Source organism: Bos taurus, chromosome 20 (assembly GCF_002263795.3).
Source record: "Bos taurus isolate L1 Dominette 01449 registration number 42190680 breed Hereford chromosome 20, ARS-UCD2.0, whole genome shotgun sequence".
Classification (NCBI taxonomy): Eukaryota; Metazoa; Chordata; class Mammalia; order Artiodactyla; family Bovidae; genus Bos; species Bos taurus.
This window is the reverse complement of record NC_037347.1, coordinates 9288513-9307744: the sequence shown is the minus strand read 5'-3', so window position 1 is coordinate 9307744 and position 19232 is coordinate 9288513. Positions and strand designations below refer to the sequence as shown.

The 19232-nt window shown below is 40.8% G+C and overlaps 2 protein-coding genes across 5 annotated transcripts in view; one reads left to right on the top strand and one right to left on the bottom strand.

Annotated features, from left to right (window-relative positions):
- MRPS27 (mitochondrial ribosomal protein S27) overlaps positions 1-19232 on the bottom strand; it is a 103966-nt gene that overhangs the window by 82845 nt on the left and 1889 nt on the right. For 2 of the 4 annotated variants that reach the window (XM_010816684.4, NM_001038108.2), the window contains 1 exon segment: positions 9676-9753. The exons of the other annotated variants lie outside the window; for them this stretch is intronic. In XM_010816684.4, the coding sequence (XP_010814986.1) occupies positions 9676-9753 (78 nt within the window). 4 annotated transcript variants of the gene reach the window in all.
- Positions 10795-11181, top strand: LOC107131556 (histone H4-like). Its single transcript, XM_015459047.3, has one exon. The coding sequence runs from the start codon at positions 10855-10857 to the stop codon at positions 11164-11166; it is 312 nt and encodes a 103-aa protein (XP_015314533.1). The 5' UTR covers positions 10795-10854; the 3' UTR covers positions 11167-11181.

Here is a 19232-nt window from a genome sequence, read left to right as displayed (position 1 = left end):
ACAGGCAGCTTCTTTACCATATGAGCCACCAGGGAAGCCCAGGAAGGGAATACTGAATACTGAATAATAATAATAATAATTACTGAATAATAATACTGAAGTGGGTAGCCTATCCTTTCTCCAGGGGATCTTCCTGACCCAGGAATCAAACCGGGGTCTCCTGCATTGCAGGCAGATTCTTTAAGCTGAGCTACCAGGGAAGCCCAGAAAATAGAATAGTAAGGTCTAAAATACATGAACTTGAATTTCCAGAAGACATTGTTAATAAAGAGAATGGGGAGAGTTGGTACATGATGAGCTAATAGCCAAGTGTTTTTTAGAACTGATAGAAATCACCTATTCTCAGATTCAGGAAACAAAAAAAAATCTCAAGTCAATTAATTAAAATTAAACCCACACCATGATACATTACACTTAAACTGAAGAATAAGAGGCCAGAAGGTAAAGAAAAGCAACTATACCAACAGGTGCTTTCTCACTAGAAACAAGAGAAAACAGTAGAACAACATGCTGGGAGTAAATACAATCAAAAGAGAATTGCACATCCAACAAAACTATCTTTTAAGTTTAATGGAAAAATAAAGACATTTTAAAACAAAAACTGAATTTATTAGCAACACGTATCACTAAAGAAGATTTTTACAAGTTGTGTTTTTTAGAAGACGTGTTTTTGGAAAACGGAAAATGATCCTTTAAAAAAGACTTGAGATGCTATAAAGAATGCTAGGTAAATAAAATTGATTCGGTCTGAGGGAAATTGTTTAAAATAATAACGTCTTATGTGTTTACATGTTTTAAAGGACAAAACTTTAATATTAGTAACCTATGGTTGGGGGTTATGTGATGGGACTAAAGGACAGCAGAGTGTGATTAACCCTAGAATTTAAGGTAAATATGTACCCTGGAAGTTATGAAGCAATCATCTAAAAGATGTAGAGTTAGAATGGTAAAATCTACCATTCTAAAAGAGTAGAAATAGAGGATATAATTTTTGGAGGGGGAAAATGCAAAAAACAAAAATACCACAACTAATTGATGAGAAGATAGGAAAAAAAAGAACAAAGATGGGACAAATCACAAAACATGGCAGAAATAAATCCAAATAAACCACTGATCATAAAATGACAATGTAAATGCACTAAACTTTCCAATTACAAACATGACAATTGCCAGATCAGTTTTAAAAACACATAATCCAGCTATATAAATCATATGAACACGTGAAGAGTTAAAAATATCTGTATGAAAAATGTACTAGGCAAAAAAGTAGCCAAAAGAAAGCTCGTGCAGCTATATTAATATCAGACACAACAGATTTAAAGTAAAAAGCTTTTCTTTTTCAGGTTAGATGGTCATTACATAATGATCAAAAATCCATTTTTTTCAGGAAGATAATTTTAACCTGGTGTACATCAAAGTAACACAGCTTCAAATTTTATAAAATTCTGAGAAAGAAAATGATAATCTTTTTAATGATCATAAAATCTATAGTAGTGATGTGCTAGGAAAGAAGCCTCTTATAAAGCAGGGTAGTCTCTGGGTCAAAGTTGGATGAGGAAGGTCTCTGAAGGAAAGATGGATCCTCTATTGAACTCTGGGAGATTTAGATGAGAAATTATTAGATGGTTTCAGTTTTTCATGATTTCTGTGTTAACTGTACATCAATGTTAACCATTCAGTCAATGTTAAGCTCTTTCTGGATGTAGGACCATCTGCATACCTTATCTAATCTATATAATTCTTAAAGAACTAGATACAAGTTATTATTTTATTTCCTAAAAGAAGTGATCTGGAAAGCACAGGCTGAAACTGTTTTTGTTTCCCACATTTAAAAAAGAAAAATAGGGAGAGATGACCAATACCATGTATGGAAATAATAGAAGGGATTAGGAAAAATTAACCTAGGAACCATTCTGAATATAAATATTTAGATTTTCTTCTATTTGTCTGTCACCAGAAGCTATAAAACAATAACAGAAAAAATGTGAAGGCAAGCTTTGTACACACATATACTAAGACTAAAGGAAGATGATATACACAGGCCAGACCCACCTCTAGAACTGTCAACAGACAGTCATTATGAAATCTAGTGAATGAATATATGTCACAGATATGCGAACAGGAAATCAGGCCTCAGAAAATCTCCATCAAGCTCCAAGAGCAGGATTTGGAAAACTACTGCAACAAGCCAAAAAGCTCCACAGCTGAAATGACACAGCAAAACTAAACCTCAGCTAATGAGAGAAGTGTCTAGATAATGTGAGAGATGGTCAAGGTGCTTGGTTTCAACTTGATTCTGCTCCCCTACCTTCCTGCCAAAAACAAAAAACAAAAAACTAGAAACAAAAAGGCAGTAACTAACACTAAAAGGTATCCCTTACTTAATAATTACTTATCAAATGAAAATATCAGAAATAAAATATTTAATTCAGTAGGGCTCAAGAAGCAATTCAGTTCAAGTCACCTAGGCCCTTGCCCCTGGCAGGGTGAGCGAACAAACATCTCATGGAACCCAGGGACTTCCCCCAGGAGACCCTCCGCATGATTTGTCCTGAATCCTATTTACTGCAAGCCCCAGTCTGTAATTCAACAGCTGCTAACTGGCTGATGTTGCTAACTTTCACTCTATACCTCCCCAGTAGATCTGCACAGCTAATGAAATTTCAGAGACAAAGTACAGAAGCAGTCTAAAATGGAAATCTTCTGATCTGAGTTGTAAAGTTCAAGAACTCCCAGGACTTTACAGAGCCTAATTGAAGAACTAAGGCTCTTTCAATAAAAAATATCAACTGCAATGGATTAAAGTGTCTGGAATACGTAAGTCCATGAATTCATGCTATTAAAAAGAATTAAAACCCTCATTGACAACCTTTGGAGGATGGTAGGTGGTCAATCTGGAGAAGGCAACAGCACCCCACTCCAGTACTTTTGCCTGGAAAATCCCCTGGATGGAGGAGCCTGGTAGGCTGCAGTCCCTGGGGTCGCCAAGAGTCCGACACGACTGAGCGACTTCACTTTCACTTTTCACTTTCATGCATTGAAGAAGGAAATGGCAACCCACTCCAGTGTTCTTGCCTGGAGAATCCCAGGGATGGGGAAGCCTGGTGGGCTGCCGTCTATGGGGTCACACAGAGTCGGACACAACTGAAGTGACTTAGCAGCAGCAGCAGGTGGTCAATTAATTATTTCCAAAGCTGTCTCTTCCATACAAACTATAACTCAGGATAACTCAACTGCTGATGAAAAGAAATTCTTTAACAAAAATTTTCTGGGTAATAAATGAGGACAAAATTACAGAAATAAAATAGCAACATTTTGCAGCTTCTAATGAAATAGATCTAAGCAATGCTCACAAATGGCCTTTAACATTAACATGACAACCAAATGCTGTGTGTCTCCTGACAACAGTAAATGACACTTCTTATGAAGTACTCATGTCAAAAGAAAAAACAAAAATATAAAAAATCTGATCAAGCTTTTCTCTCAATTGCCAGTTTTATAAGGATGGTAAAGGAACATATTAAATACCACCATAAGGATGAAAACGGCAAATCTAGAATGTGGGAAACTACAAAAGACTCATTTTCTTCAAGAAATAAACGAAGAGAAACCTACAGATTAAAATCATGTCAACATATTGCAATGTATGGACCTTATCTGAAATCCATTTCAACAAACTATAAATTAAAAAGAAGTGTATAAGACATTTGAGGAAATGTGAAATTGAGCAAATATTTAATAATGTTAAGGAATTACTAATTTTTAGTAATGGTATGAGTGATAGTATAGTTATATATGTATATTTTAAATCCTACCTATTTTTATATCAAAATAAGTATAAAATGATCAGATAACAAGAATTTATGAAAAAGTAATCTGGTGAGGTAGTAGGGGCTTCATGAAACAAGACTGGCAGGGAATTGATAACCACGATTCTGGGTGACAGACCCTGGGGGTTCATTATATACTATTCTCTCTACCTCTGCATGTTTCCATTAAAAGACTTAAAAAGAGGTAAGATAAGGGGAGAAACATAACCAGCTGCATTGCCTGGACCTTATGTGCATAATCATTAAAAAATGTATCAGTATTAAGGAAACTTGAACACTGACTTGATATTTCATATTTAAATGATTATTAATACCATAGGTGTTACAACAGTATTAGAAATATCTTTTTGAGGTATGTACTGAAAAAGTATGGGTAAAATGATATATTGTCTGAGATCTGTCTCAAAATCATCCAAAAGATCAGGATGGGGGAATAAGCAGATGTATAGATGAAGTAAAGACTAGCCATGCGGTAGTAACTGTTGAATAAAAGTGATGGGTAAAGAAGATTGCTTATACCATTCACTCTACCTCTGTATGTTTTACATTTTCTATCATAAAACATTTTAAAAACTAATAATAACCTATGGCATTCATTAGAAGTCAGAATAATGGTTTGAAGAGGGGAATGGGAACCACAGTAAGGGCTTCCGGAGCGGTAGGAATGTTCTTTTACACAAGTTTGTTCACTTTGTGATAATTCATCAATCTGTACATTACAATTCGTGCACTTTTCAATATATAATATACTACAATCAAAAAATACTTTTTAAAAGTAAGAGATCCACTGCTTCAGTGCAAGAGAAGACAGTCAGGCAGAGTTGCAAATAACTACAGCAATCACTAAGAAATCTACTTCTGAGCAGAAAGACAAAAGAATACTATATATGTGCGTACTAAGTCGCTTAAGTCACGTACTACTCTGTAAGATCCTATGGATTGTAACGTGCCAGGCTCCTCTGTCCAAGGGTTTCTCCAGGCAAGACTACTGCAGTTGGTTGCCTACTCTTCTCCAGAATAATGTATAACCCTAAGCGAATGTTGGATCTGGTCTCGTTTTCCTCAACTCCAAGGGAAATAGCAGCTGCCTCAGCCTGCTGTTGAGTGCCTGTGAAGTGCTTAGCACAGAGCCCGGCACAAAGACTGCAGTGACGAAAAGGTGCCTTCCGACTCGTGTCAGAGGACCCGGCCTGCACTCATGGCCTGCCTGCCCCCAGATTACGTATACTGCACTCCTGGCTTTAATCTAGACCTCCGCAATAATAAATTACTCTCAGACGGGAAACTGGACAGATCCCCATCATCCCTCACTCAAAGTTCTAACACAAAACCATTAATGAGACTGAACAGAGGCACAGCAGCTGCACAGTGATTCGAGAGCATCCAGGTCTCCTCCGCCAGTATTTGTGGAAGCAAAATCACTTAAGATGAGGGAAGCCAAAGCCCCACACCCACACATCTTCGCTCCCGGCAGCGCGATCCACTGCACCCCACTCCATGCCCTCCAATGGGGACGCGCGGAGTAAAAGCCTCATATCGCCCCCTGCGCCTTCCCCCAATCAGCGAGCCCGCACCAGAACACAGCGCCCAATCAGAGCGCTCCACATGCCAAAGGCAGCCCTCCACGCACGTCCAAAAGGAAACGCTTCCCAAAGGGCAGTGCCCGAACACCGGGCTCCACTGGCTTCTGGGGTCTCCGGAGGAGTCACACTGCCACCTACTGTCCGATCATGGGAATGCACTCCCAGGTGTACCGCCTGATTCTCAGGGCCACAGCCTAGCCAGAAGGCTCCAATACAGAATTTGGAAGCTTCCCTGGTGGCTCAGTGGTGAAAAATCCGCCTGCCAGCCCAGCCAGAAGGCTCAAATACAGAATTTGGAAGCTTCCCTGGTGGCTCAGTGGTGAAAAATCCGCCTGCCAGTTCAGGACACACGGGTTCAATCCCAGATTAGGGAAGACCCCACAAGCTGCGGAGCAACTATGCCCCTGCGCCACAACTACTGAGCCTGTGCTATAGAGCCCTGGAGCCCCGCCTATCCGCGACCACTGAAGCCTGTGCGTCCTAGTGCCCAGGCTCTGTAGCAAGAGCCATCACAATGAGAAGCCTGCACACCTGCTCCACCAACCAGAGTGCCCCCCGCCCCGCTCCCGCAACTAGAGAAAAGCCTAAGCAGCAAGGAAGACCCAGCACAGCCAAAAATAAATTAAAAAAAAAAGAATTAAGGAAAACGTGCAGTGATACCACACATGAATGCAAGTTTTAATAATATTGTTACACAGTAGGAAGAAAATATTGTCTTAGCCTCTTTTCTTCCAAGCAGTTTGAGTTTCCAAACCTCATCTCACCTCACACCCCAAATTATTCCTTTCACATATTTCTGCAGCAGCTACTATATGTGAGAGTATGATCTGGAGCAGGCATTATCATCATCCCTAATTGATAGGTACAGGAACCCAGTTAAGAGACATAGGTTCTGAAAGCTGGCAGAGATGGGAAAAACACCCAGACATTTTCACTTCAAGTGCACACTCTTGACCACATCACACAAGGTACAAAGTGCTGTAAGATACAGGATGAGGAAAAAATCACTTCTGACTTGATAGGGCCCCGGGATGTACAGAAAGGATTATTGGCAGGATAGTATTCAGGAAATGGTGGCTGGTATGTACTGCTTTTCTAAGTACATTAATCTTAACAGAGGAGACAGTTACCTCCTGTTATGCTTATTCTTTGGCAAAGAGCATCTGCTCACTCAAGAATCTATGACAATATTTCCTAGGTTTGTCTCTGAATAACAGAGCTGATCCATACCAAAGCACCAAATATAATGGCTGTTTCCTAATTTTCCCTTCATACCTAGGAAAGTGTTAATAATAGCTTTTATGCAATTCTTCATCTTCATTTCTGTACTTCCACAGCACTTTTCATATAATTCATATATGGCACATCAGAATAAGCTTTGCAATATAATTAACTGAGCCCATGTTGCTTTCATCATTAGAATAGTGGTTCCCAAAAGAGTACCAAAAGGCCCTCAAGGACATTTCAGAATACACAGCGGTATTTTTTCTTTCTTGACTGTCAAAATGACTGTAGGACATTACTGGTAGAAGGGGCTTCCCTGGTGAATCGGCGGTAAAGAATCCGCCTGCAATGTGGGAGACCGGGGTTCGATCCCTGGGTTGGGAAGATCCCCCGCAGAAGGGAACAGCTAAGCACTCCAGTATTCTGGACTGGAGAATTCCACGGACTGTACAGTACATGGGGTCGCAAAGAGTCAGACATGACTCAGCACCTTTCACTTTCACTTTTCACTGGGTAGAAGTCAGAAATGGTAACAGGCAGTACCGACACTGACAGCCACAACAAACACTGGCCCTGCTGGGGGCAGCATGTTCAGTATAGAAGGAAGATACAAACACGGATGACAGGAAGGCAAGGAAGAGCTCTGCAGAGAGATGAACTGAGGTTTCAGAACGAACTCATGATTTGTAAAATACGTACGTGTAAGCTCATATACATACATGAGAATACACGTATGTTTACGTGTGTATGTGTACACATTTTTCCTAGCTCTGTCCACTAAATGGGCAAAGCCGCAAAAATTCCACAGTGGCAAGGGGACGCCTAGTGCACAGACCTTGGTTTCTAATACCATTCCCCAGTAAAAGGAACCAGCGCTCTTTGGAGAAATTCAGTTGGCCCTTGAACAAAACAGGTTTGAACTGTGCAGGTTCACTTACACATGAATTTCTTTCACTAAACGTGTACTATAGGATTACACGCATGATCCACAGTTGGTTGAATCCATAGATGGAAACTTGGCTTGGAAGAAACCATTTATAGGGAGGACCACCTAGAAGCTATATGAGGATTTTTGTGCTGAGGGCGGGTGCCCTTCACCCCCATTGTTTAAGGGTTAATTGAAACTGATTTCAGGGTTACAGCAGGAAAGGTACAAGATGGAACACTGGGAGCCAGCTTGAAAGGGATGCTATTAGCCAAATTTGAGACAGTTCAGGAGAATCTGACTAACAAAATGATCGTAAGGATGGTAATGAATCATTAAAAGAAAAAAAGCAATTTACAAGATTATATTGATAATAAACAGAGAAAGAGCAAGAAGTGGGAGAAAAGGGAGGCCTCCTGTTTACAGTAAATACTGAGTACTAATTAGTAAATGTGGAAGTATTAATGAATTTGGAAAACCATCATGATAAAGACTGATTCTGCAGATGAAATAAAGTCAGGATGCATGGTAACTAACTATATGATAAAAATTGCCGAGGTCCAGCCCCGGCTGATCCAGGGTATTCCAAGGGGAGACGGCGTCGGTGACTATTTAAATATTCATCGAAGATATAAAGAGTAATAGAATGAGGATAACTCAGTAGGAAAATTCAGTGGAGAAGAGAGGCTGAGTAGCTTGGTTTAAGCGGAAAATCAATATAACCTGTGACACCAGGTTAGCTCTGACCACGGAGGCCGCAGGCGCCCTCTGGAATAGCGGAAGGTGCCCCCCCTTAGACACCTTCTTGAGTGGGTCTTAGAAGCCCAGGCAAATAAATGGTCGCAGAGGACCTCCGTGCTCCAGAAGGAAACTTCAGCCAGAAATTGAAAAGAAAGAATGACATGGGGAGACCAAGCTTTGGTGAGCAAGGCCCGTAGCTTTATTTTCAACAGGGGTTTTTATACCCTAAGTTACACACAGAGGATAATAGGGGATGCAAAGTCAGCAGTCTTTGATCCTTATCAAAACCAGGGTTTCTTTCCTGCAAATTTATCGTATACAAATGGTTTGGGTGATTTACATCATCTTCTGGCCAGAAGGCCTATTAACATTTTATGACTCTTGACAAAGGTTTGTCAACGGTAAGACTTATTTTCTCTAAGAGTAATTATTTTAAGGTTTGGCGCCATCCTCCGGAGGTGTTAGATAAAGTTACATTCCTACAGGGCAGAGGTGCAGTGGGTTTACAACAAAGGAAAGAATTTATTACCTTAAGGGTCTAAAGTTGCTAACACCAAGACCACTACTTATTTTTTCTACATACCAACTATATTAATTAATACACATTCAAGGATACAGTACAGGGGATGTGGAAACCTGGCAGCAAGCATTGGCTCATCAATGAAATCTTTTACTAGTTTTATTCTGACAGTTTCTAACTCTCTCAGAGGCTCTAAGCTATTTGAATATCTTAAGCTTCCCGTGCCTCTCTAGGCTGGGAGACTGTAAACAATCGTATGCATAGCTGTAGGAGTCCGGGTAAACTTGTCAGGCAAGTTAGAGAGCTATCTGAGGGGTTTAGATTTAAACACTCCTAATGCCCAGGAACTTTATTAATTGGAGCTGTAAGTTAACTCTTGGTCAGAGAGAGCGAGATGGTGGTGGGGGACAGCCCCTAGTAAAGTCAGAGGTGAGAGCACAAAGCAATAAAGTAGGCAGACTCTGGTTTTTTGGGGGGTAGATGCTCAAGAATATCCAGGGGGACTCCTGAGGCTCAATCCCACCTTTGCGTATGCCAAGCCTCCTTCCTCATGACCTTTGTCATGAGTGGAGTGCCTCTTGCCGGCTCCCGGCTTCAAATGAACAGAAAACAAGACAAAATAATGTTTACATAATCCAGAGAGACTGTCAAGGCAAAAATGAAAGAGAAATTTGCAAGAAAGAAAAAATAATTCTGCCACATGTGAAACAATAGTCTAATTCTTTTTAAGACTTAAAATATGCTTATTTGATTGGATTATTATTAAAGCATTTCACATATATCTCAAGAATATATAGTAACAAACATGGAGTGATTGGAAACGACATATATAATAGCATGGTGAGTACCTACCCAGGTGACAATCTTCTTTTGCTCTTGCTTCCCATTTGCGGCTGTCCTCATATGCTGCAGAAAGTAGGTATCTTTTACCTGAGGAAAAACGCAATTACCTCAACAGGCATGGTTTCAATACATGTTCAATTTATACATCTGTTTTTATTAAGGGTATCTTTGCCACATTTTCCATTTACTAGACTATTTAAAGATATGCTATGAAACTGTAACCAATATTGCACAGGTTTACAATTCAGTTCATGACAATATGCATTCAACCTCTCACAGGAAGAAAATGCAGAAAACCTATTCAAATTTCTAACATTACTAGTAAAACGGCTGCTAATTTTGTTCCTAATACTTTAGACCTAGGAGCCATTTGTTTCCACTGACAAAGAGCCTAGATAAGCTTTAAAATTCCTTCTTAGAACCCAAAATACTTGCTGAATGGTTGCTTAACTCATTAAACGACTGTTTATCATCATTAGTTAGTCCTAAAAATTTCCATCTGACTTGGATCAGCACATTTACCCTTATTTCACATACAGCAAAGAGTACCGAGCACCCAGTGGGTAAATAAGGAGTCTAACCAGCCAGATCTGGGGTGACCCACGAGATGACGCCTGTCCAACAACCGGCACGCAACAGTGCTCAGTACACAAGAGCTCAAGGAAGAAATGAGAAAGAAGGAACGACAACTGAAAATGAAACTTATTATCCTTCAAAGACACAATCAACAAAGTGAAAGGGTAACTCAGAACAGGAGGAAAATATCTGCACATCATTTATCTGATTAGAGACTTTTACCCAGAATCTCAGGTTCCTCAGAAACCTCTATGCAGGTCAAGAAGCAACAGTTAGAAACGGACATGGAACAAAGGACTGGTTCCAAATAAGGAAAGGAGTACATCAAGGCTGTATATTATCACTCTGCTTATTTAACTTTTATGCAAAGTACATCATGCAAAATGCCAGACTGGATGAAGCACAAGCTGGAATTAAGACTGCCAGGAGATATCAATAACCTCAGATATGCAGATGACATCACACTTATGGCAGAAAGTGAAAAGGAACTAAAGAGCTTCTTGATGAAGGTAAAAGAGGAGAGTGAAAAAACTTGGTTAAAACTCAACATTCAAAAAGTGAAGATCGGTTACGAGCTTGCTTAATACGATTGTCGTCTCTTTCTTGTTGAAAATGTCTGGCAGGGGCAAAGGAGGGAAAGGGCTAGGTAAGGGAGGTGCCAAGCGTCACCGGAAGGTCTTACGGGACAACATCCAGGGCATTACGAAGCCCGCAATTCGCCGTCTTGCCCGCCGTGGTGGTGTCAAGCGCATCTCAGGGCTCATCTACGAGGAGACCCGTGGAGTGCTCAAAGTGTTCTTGGAAAACGTGATCCGCGATGCAGTGACGTACACGGAGCACGCCAAGCGCAAGACGGTCACGGCCATGGATGTGGTGAACGCTCTGAAACGCCAGGGCCGCACCCTCTACGGCTTCGGTGGCTGAGCTCTGCCTGCGGCTTATCGTCAGATTCCAAAAGGCCCTTTTTAGGGCCAAAAAACAAAAACAAAAACAAAAAGTGAAGATCATGGCATCCTGTCCCATCACTTCATGGCAAACAGATGGGGAAACAATGGAAAGAGTGACAGACTTAATTTTCTTGGGCTCCAAAATCACTCCAGATGGTGACTGCAGCCATGAAATTAAGACACTTGCTCCTTGGAAGGAAAGCATATTCAAAAGCAGAGACATTACTTTGCTGATAAAGATCCATCTGGTCAAGGCTATGGTTTGTCTAGTACTCATGTATGGATTTGAGAGTTGGACCATAAAGAAGGCTCAACACTGAAGAATTGACGCTTTTGAACTGAAGTGTTAGAGAATACTCTTGAGAGTCCTCTGGACTGCAAGGAGATCAAAACAGTCAATCCGAAAGGAGATCAGTCCTGAATATTCATTGGAAAGACTGATGCTGAAGCTCCAATACTTTGGCCACCTAATGTGAAGAACTGACCCGCTGGGAAAGATTGAAGGCAGGAGGAGAAGGGGACGACAGAGGATGAGATGGTTGGATGGCATCACCGACTCGATGGACATGAGTTTGAGCAAGCTCCAGGAGATGGTGAAGGACAGGTAAGCCTGGCATGCTGCAGTCCATGGGGTCACAAACAGCTGGACACGACTGAGTGACTGAACAACAAATAAGGGGGGAAAAAAAACCTCTTACAACTTAAAATTTAAAAAGACAACTCAACAGAAGAATGGGCAAAGGATCTGAACAAACATTTCTAAAACATACATACACATATAAATAGCACACACATAAATATATGGCCAATAAATATATGGAAAGATGTTTAATATCATTTCCCATTAAGGAAATGCAAAATATACTGAAATACAACTACACATCCACTTAGGATGGCTATGATCAAAAAGGCAGATGACAACAGCTGTTGATAAGGACGTAATCTGGCTCATACACTGCTGGTATGAATGTGAAATGGTGCAGCCACACTGGAAAAGTTTGGCAGTTCTGCAAAATGTTACCATGGAGTTACTAGGTAACCCAACAATTCCACTCCTACATATATACCTAAGAGAAATGAAATCACGGATCCACACAAAAAACTGTACACAACATTATTCATAATAGCCAAAGGGAAAGATGCAAATATCCATCAATTTATGAATGGATAAACAAAATGTGGTATATTCTTATGAAAGGAATATTATTCAGCAATAAAAAGAAGTACTGATACATGCTACATGGATGAACCTTGAAAATATTATGCTAAGGAAAAAGCCTGTCACCAAAGATATTACAATATTCCATCCATATGCAATGTCCGCAATAGGGAAATCTATAGAAACAGAGGTGTATTGGTTGCCTAGATCTGGAGGGTAGAGGAGCAGGAAAACCTGGGGGAAATGCGGTATGACTGCTAATGAGTACGGGGTTTTTTCTTCAGGTGATGAAAATCTCCTAAATTGATCGTGGTGACAGCTGCTGCACAACCCTGTGTATGTAACAAAAAAACTAAGCAAGCATTAAATTGACCACGTTAGATGAATGTGAACTAAATCTAAATAAAGCTGTTTAAAAAAATTGAAAAGGAATGAATGGCAGACAGCTCCCTGAAGGTCACAGCAGACCATAACCAAACACAGCTAGAAGGCATGGGAGCTGATCACACACACCATTAGGACGCTACTGTTATTCTCTATCCATTTTCCAACTAAAACAAATATAAACACACCTGTGTGTGTTTATACCCAAACCAGCACCTCCCTTGTCTTCAGCAGGGAGTCTAGTCAGACTTTACTAGAATAATACGTGTAAATTTGAGGTCTAAAGCTTAAGCAATGATGCAATAATATTAAAAGCTCCCAAAGATTGCCTCAAAAGGGAATAAAGATATATATATATATTTTTTAAATTTTAATTGGAGGCTAATTACTTTACAATATTGTATTGGTTTTGCCATACATCAACATGATCCGCCACGGGTGTACACGTGTTCCCACTCCTGAAGCCCTCTCCCACCTCCCTCCCAGTACCATCCCTCTGGGTCATCCCAGTGCACCAGCCCCGAGCATCCTGTATCATGCATCAAACCTGGACTGGCGATTCGTTTCTTATGTGATATTATACATGTTTCAATGCCATTCTCCCAAATCAAAAGATATTTTTTAAAATCAGCAACTATAAATGACTAGATGCTTGGAACTTAGAATACATTTTTCACAGAAACGATGTTCTAAATTGTCAGTTACATTCCTGTGTCTGTCAAGAAGGATGAATAAAATCCAATGGAACTGATGCATTGCATTAGGTGTGCAGCTGTACACCAGGTCAGGAGTGAGCAGACCAGACCCTGTAGTTTGACCCTGTAGTTTTAAGTGAAGGAGTTGGCTGGGTGACATTTAAGGTGTCTGCATGTTCTAACAATCTGATACAGAGCCAAAACACACAATTCAGATAACCCATTCATAATTTACGACAGCATTTCTATGCAAATTGAATTTCAATTTCTAAAACCAGGTAGATCACTCCCTTCTGTGGGAAACAAGTACAGCCCTTTTCTCTCCATGAGCATAAGCTGAGGAGGGGACGAACGTGTTAAGATGCTTCAGTCACGTCTGACTCTTTTGTGACCCTACGGACTGTAGCCCTCCAAGCTCCTCTGTCCAAGGCATTCTCCAGGCAAGAATACTGTAGTGGGTTGCCATGCCCTCCTCCAAGGGATCTTCCAGACCCAGGGATCGAACCCACGTCTCTTATGTCTCCTGCACTGGCAGGCGGATTCTTTGCCACTACAGCCGCCTAGGAAGCCCAGTTCAGTCAGCTCAGTTGTGTCCGACACAAGTCGTGTCCGACTCTTTGTGACCCTATAGACTGCAGCATGCCAGGCTTCCCTTTCACCAACTCTCAGAGTTGACGCAAACTCATGTCCATTGAATCAGTGATGCCATCCAACCATCTCATCCTTTGTCATTCCCTTCTCCTCCCACCTTCAATTTTTCCCAGCATCAGGGTCTTTTCAAATGAGTCAGTTCTTCGAATTAGGTGGCCAAAGTATTGGGAGTTTCAGCTTCGACATCAGTCCTTCCAATGAATATTCAGGACTGATCTCCTTTAGAATGGACTGGTTGGATCTCCTTGCAGTCCAAGGGACTCTCAAGAGTCTTCTCCAACACCACAGTTCCAAAGCATCAATTCTTCTGTGCTAAGCTTTCTTTATAGTCCAACTCTCACACCCATACATGACTACTGGAAAAACCATAGCTTTGACTAGACAGACCTTTGTTGGCAAAGCAATGTCTCTGCTTTTGAATATGCTATGTTGGCCATAACTTTTCTTCCGAGGAGCAAGTGTCTTTTAATTTCACGGCTGCAGTCACCATCTGCAGTGATTTTGGAGCCCAAAAAAATAGTCTCTCACTGTTTCCCCATCTATTTGCCATGAAGTGATGGGACCGGATGCCATGATCTTAGTTTTTTTAATGTTCAGTTTTAAGCCAACTTCACTCTCCTCTTTCACTTTCATCAAGAGGCTCTTTAGTTCTTCTTTGCTTTCTGCCATAAGGGTGGTGATATCTGCATATCAGAGGTTATTGATATTTCTCCAGGCAATCTTGATTCCAGCTTGTGTTTCATCCAGCCCAGCGTTTCTCATGATGTACTCCACATATAAGTTAAATAAGAAGGGTGACAATATACAGCCTTGACGTACTCTTTTCCTGATTTGGAACCAGTCTGTTGTTCCATGTCCAGTTCTAACTGTTGGTTCTTGACCTCTCAGGAGGCAGGTAAGGTGGTCTTGTATTCCCATCTCTTTAAGAATTTTCCACAGTTTTCTGTGATCCACACAGTCAAAGGCTTTGGCATAGTCAATAAAGCAGATGTTTTTCTGGAACTCTCTTGTTTTTTTCAACGGTCCAACGGATGTTGGCAATTTGATCTCTGGTTCCTCTGCCTTTTCCAAATCCGGTTTGAACATTTGGAAGTTCACGGTTCATGTACTGTTGAAGCCTGGCTTGGAGAATTTTGAGCATTACTTTGCTAGCTTGTGAGATGAGTTAATTGTGTGGTCGTTTGAATATTCTTTGACATTGCCTTTCTTTGGGATTGGAATGAAAACTGACCTTTTCCAGTCCTGTGGCCACTGCTGAGTGTTCCAGATTTGCTGGCATATTGAGTGCAGCACTTTCACAGCATCATCTTTTAGGATTTGAAATAGCTCAATTGGAATTCCATCACCTCCACTAGCTGTGTTCGTAGTGATGCTTCCTAAGGCCCACTTGACTTCACATTCCTGGATGTCTGGCTCTAGGTTAGTAATCACACCATCGTGATTATCTGTGAAGATCTTTTTTGTGTAGTTCTGTGTATTCTTGCCACCTCTTCTTAATATCTTCTGCTTCTGTTAGGTCCATACCATTTCTGTCCTTTATTGTGCCCATCTCTGCATGAAGATACCCTTGGTATCTTAGAGATACCAAGGTATCTCTAATTTTCTTGAAGAGATCTCTAGTCTTTCCCATTGTATTGTTTTCCTCTATTTCTTTGCATTGATCACTGAGGAAGACTTTATCTCTCCTTGCTATTCTTTGGAATTCTGCATTCAAATGGGTATATCTTTCTTTCTCCTTTGCCTTTCACTTCTCTTCTTTTCACAGCTATTTGTAAGGCATTAAATTGAAGTTTAACAGATTTAAACTGAAGAAAGTAGAGAAAGACCACTAGACCATTCAGGTATGACCTGAATCAAATCCCTTACGATTTTACATATTTTACAAATAGATTCAAGGGATTAGATCTGTTAGACAGAGTACCTGAATAACTATGGATAGAGGTTCATGACATTGTACAGGAGGCAGTGATCAAGAACATCCCCAAGAAAAAGAAATGCAAAAAGGCAAAATGGTTGTCTGAGGAGGTCTTACAATAGCTGTGAAAAGAAGAGAGGCCAAAGAAAGCCCAAGGAGGGGACTGTTAAGCTATATATTCCAGGACACCAATGACTTATATATTCTCTACTTGTTATTACATTTTCTTACTTATTCTCCATTTCTTCTCCTAACATATGTTTTATTCTAGTGTAAGACATCAGTCCTCCTTATTCTAAAGTGAGAAAAAACAGTTATCTAGAATTATGTTCATGATTTTGGTACTGGGAGACATAAAGCAGGGAGATGATGGTGGGGAAAGACAGGAGTCCCAGAATGTCTTGTGTGGTTTTTCAAGGGGATCACGTGACTGAAAACAAAATAAATTAGAACTAGTAAATTTACAAAAGATAAGCCCACTAACTTTCAAATATATGAACTTTAACTGTTTGCTTACCATCCCTGGTAGCTCAGATGGTAAAGAATCCACCTGCAATGTGGGAGACCTGGGTTTGATCCCTGGATTGGGAAGATGCCCTGGAGGAGGGTATGGCAACCCACTCCAGTATTCTTGTCTAAGCGACTAAGCACACACCATTTTCTATCTCCACTGAGGATAGAATGAAAGGAAATGGGTATAAGGATAAAGAATTTAAACTTGCCAAGTGGAAATTTTTCCTAATAGAAACCAATGGCAAACACAGTAATGAGTTATCCAGTGTTGTAGGCAGAATGTCTCCCCCAAAAATGTCCATGTCCTAATCCCCAGAACCTGTGAATGTTAGGGTACATGGCAAAGGGGGATTAAGGTGACAGATGGAATTAAGATTGCTTCTCAGGTGGCTCAGCAGTAAAGAATCCGCCTGCAATGCAGCAGATGAGAGAATTAAATCCCCAGATCAGGAAGATGCCCTGGAGAAGGAAAAAGCAAGCTCTTTCCAGTATTCTTGCTTGGGAAATTCCACAGACAGAGGAGCCTGGTGGGTTGCAGTCCATGGGGTCGCAAAAGAGTTGGACATGACTTAGTAACTAAACAACAACATGGAATTAAGATCAGCACATCAGCTGATCTTAAAGTGAGGAGACTGTCCAGGGTTACACAGGTGGACTCAATGTTTTTGTTTTTTTAGCCATACCTCGGGGCATGTGGGATCTTAGTTCCCCAACCAGGGATTGAACCTGTGCCCCCTGCACTGAAAGCACAGAGTCTTAACCACTAGATGGCCAAGAAGTCCCCAGGTGGATTCAAAGTAATCACAGGTCCTTAAAAAGTAGAAGAGGGAGACACTTTGTTAGTGTGGTACATGAAAGGCAGAGTGATATGAGAAGGACCTGACTTGCCACTGCTCACTTTGAAGACGTTTGAGTAAGGAGCCATCAGCCAAGGAATGAAGGTGGTCTCCAGAATATGGGAAAGGCTAGAAAAACAGATTCACCCCTAAAGACTCCTGAAGGGAATACATCCCTTTCAAAACCTTGATTGATTTTAGCACAGTAAGACTCTGTACCAGACTTCTGACATACAGAACAGTAAGTCTATGTTGTTTTAAGTAAATCTATGTTGTTTTAAGCCACCAAATTTGTGGTGATTTGTTACAATAGTAAATAACTACACCTTAAGACAGACATTGGAGAAGGCAATGGCACCCCACTCCAGTACTCTTGCCTGGAAAATCCCATGGATGGAGGAGCCTGGCGGGCTACAGTCCATGGGGTGGCTAAGAATCAGACACATCTGAGCGACTTCACTTTCACTTCTCACTTTCATGCATTGGAGAAGGAAATGGCAACCCACTCCAGTGTTCTTGCCTGGAGAATCCCAGAGACGGGGGAGCCTGGTGGGCTGCCATCTATGGGGTCACACAGAGTCGGACATGACTGACGCGACTTAGCAGCAGCAAGACAGACATTCGATTTTCTGTAAACCTTTTAAATCAGGATATCCATCTTTCTAAGATAGTTGGTAGTTGAGAGGTCTGTATATTAACATTAAAACCAGAAACAATTTCCATGAAGTCAGGAAGAATGATGAGTGGACAATGAAACTGGAAAATCTAGATCAGCTTCTCCAACTTTAATGTGCATATGAATCTCGATTAAATGAAGATTCTGATTCAGCACGCCTGGGGTGGGAACAGACCCTCAGACAACACTGAAGTAGCAAGCGGATAGGATGTTATCAGCCTCACAAGTTTAGCTCTCTCAGACCATTTAACCCCACTCTAACTATGCCACCCAAGCAGATAAACCCATCTTGAACACGCTTACCCTTTAGGCAGTCAACTTTTAGAGCAACAATATTCAAAGATAACTATCCACTGAAAAATGAATATTTCCTCTACTTAATTCTGCCCCCAAAGACCAGGATTTTGGAGCTTAGTAAATACTTATTTATAAAAAACTTGCTTTTTGTATAGTTAATTTGGCTTTTGGTAAAATGTCTCCAAACATGTTTTCCATCCAAAGGGAAGTAGTGTGATTGTGAACACAGATAGGCTTTAGAGTCACAAAATCTAAATGTGAATCCTAGCCTTCCATAAATATTATGAAAATCTGGACAAGTTACACCAGGCCTCTTAGCAGTTTTCTTCATATGTAAAACGGGGAAATATTGTATCATAATCTAAACGAGGACGTATACAATAGTAAATGCTTCGCCTAATGTCCACTCTGTAGTAAGTGCCCGGTAACTTTCCTTCTCTAGCCTCTTCTTATACTGAAACCCCTTTTTTTGGTTCACCTCAATAAATCTTGCTTCCATCCTGTTGATTATTTTAGTTGCCTTTATTTATCTGTTGTAAGGAGAACAGATGGAAGTTCCAATGTATTCCAAATACCGATTTGTCATGAGTGTGTATGAATTTTTTCCTCTTTTATCCTGTAATGGTTTAAGATGTTTTGACGACTTAAAGCAAAGCTCCTTATCAGCATTCTCAAACCCCCAGAGGTCAATAATGTACTATTTTATTTGGGGGCTACATTTTATTTTGGGGCTTCCCTGGTGGCTCAGTGGTAAAGAATCAGCCTGCCAATGCAGGAGATGCGCGTTTGATCCCTAGGTTGAAAAGATCTCCTGGAGAAGGAAATGGCAACTCGTTCCATTTTTTTTCCCCTGGGAAATCCCATTGACAGAAGAACCTGGTAGGCTACAGTCCATAGGGTCGCAAAAGAGTTGGACA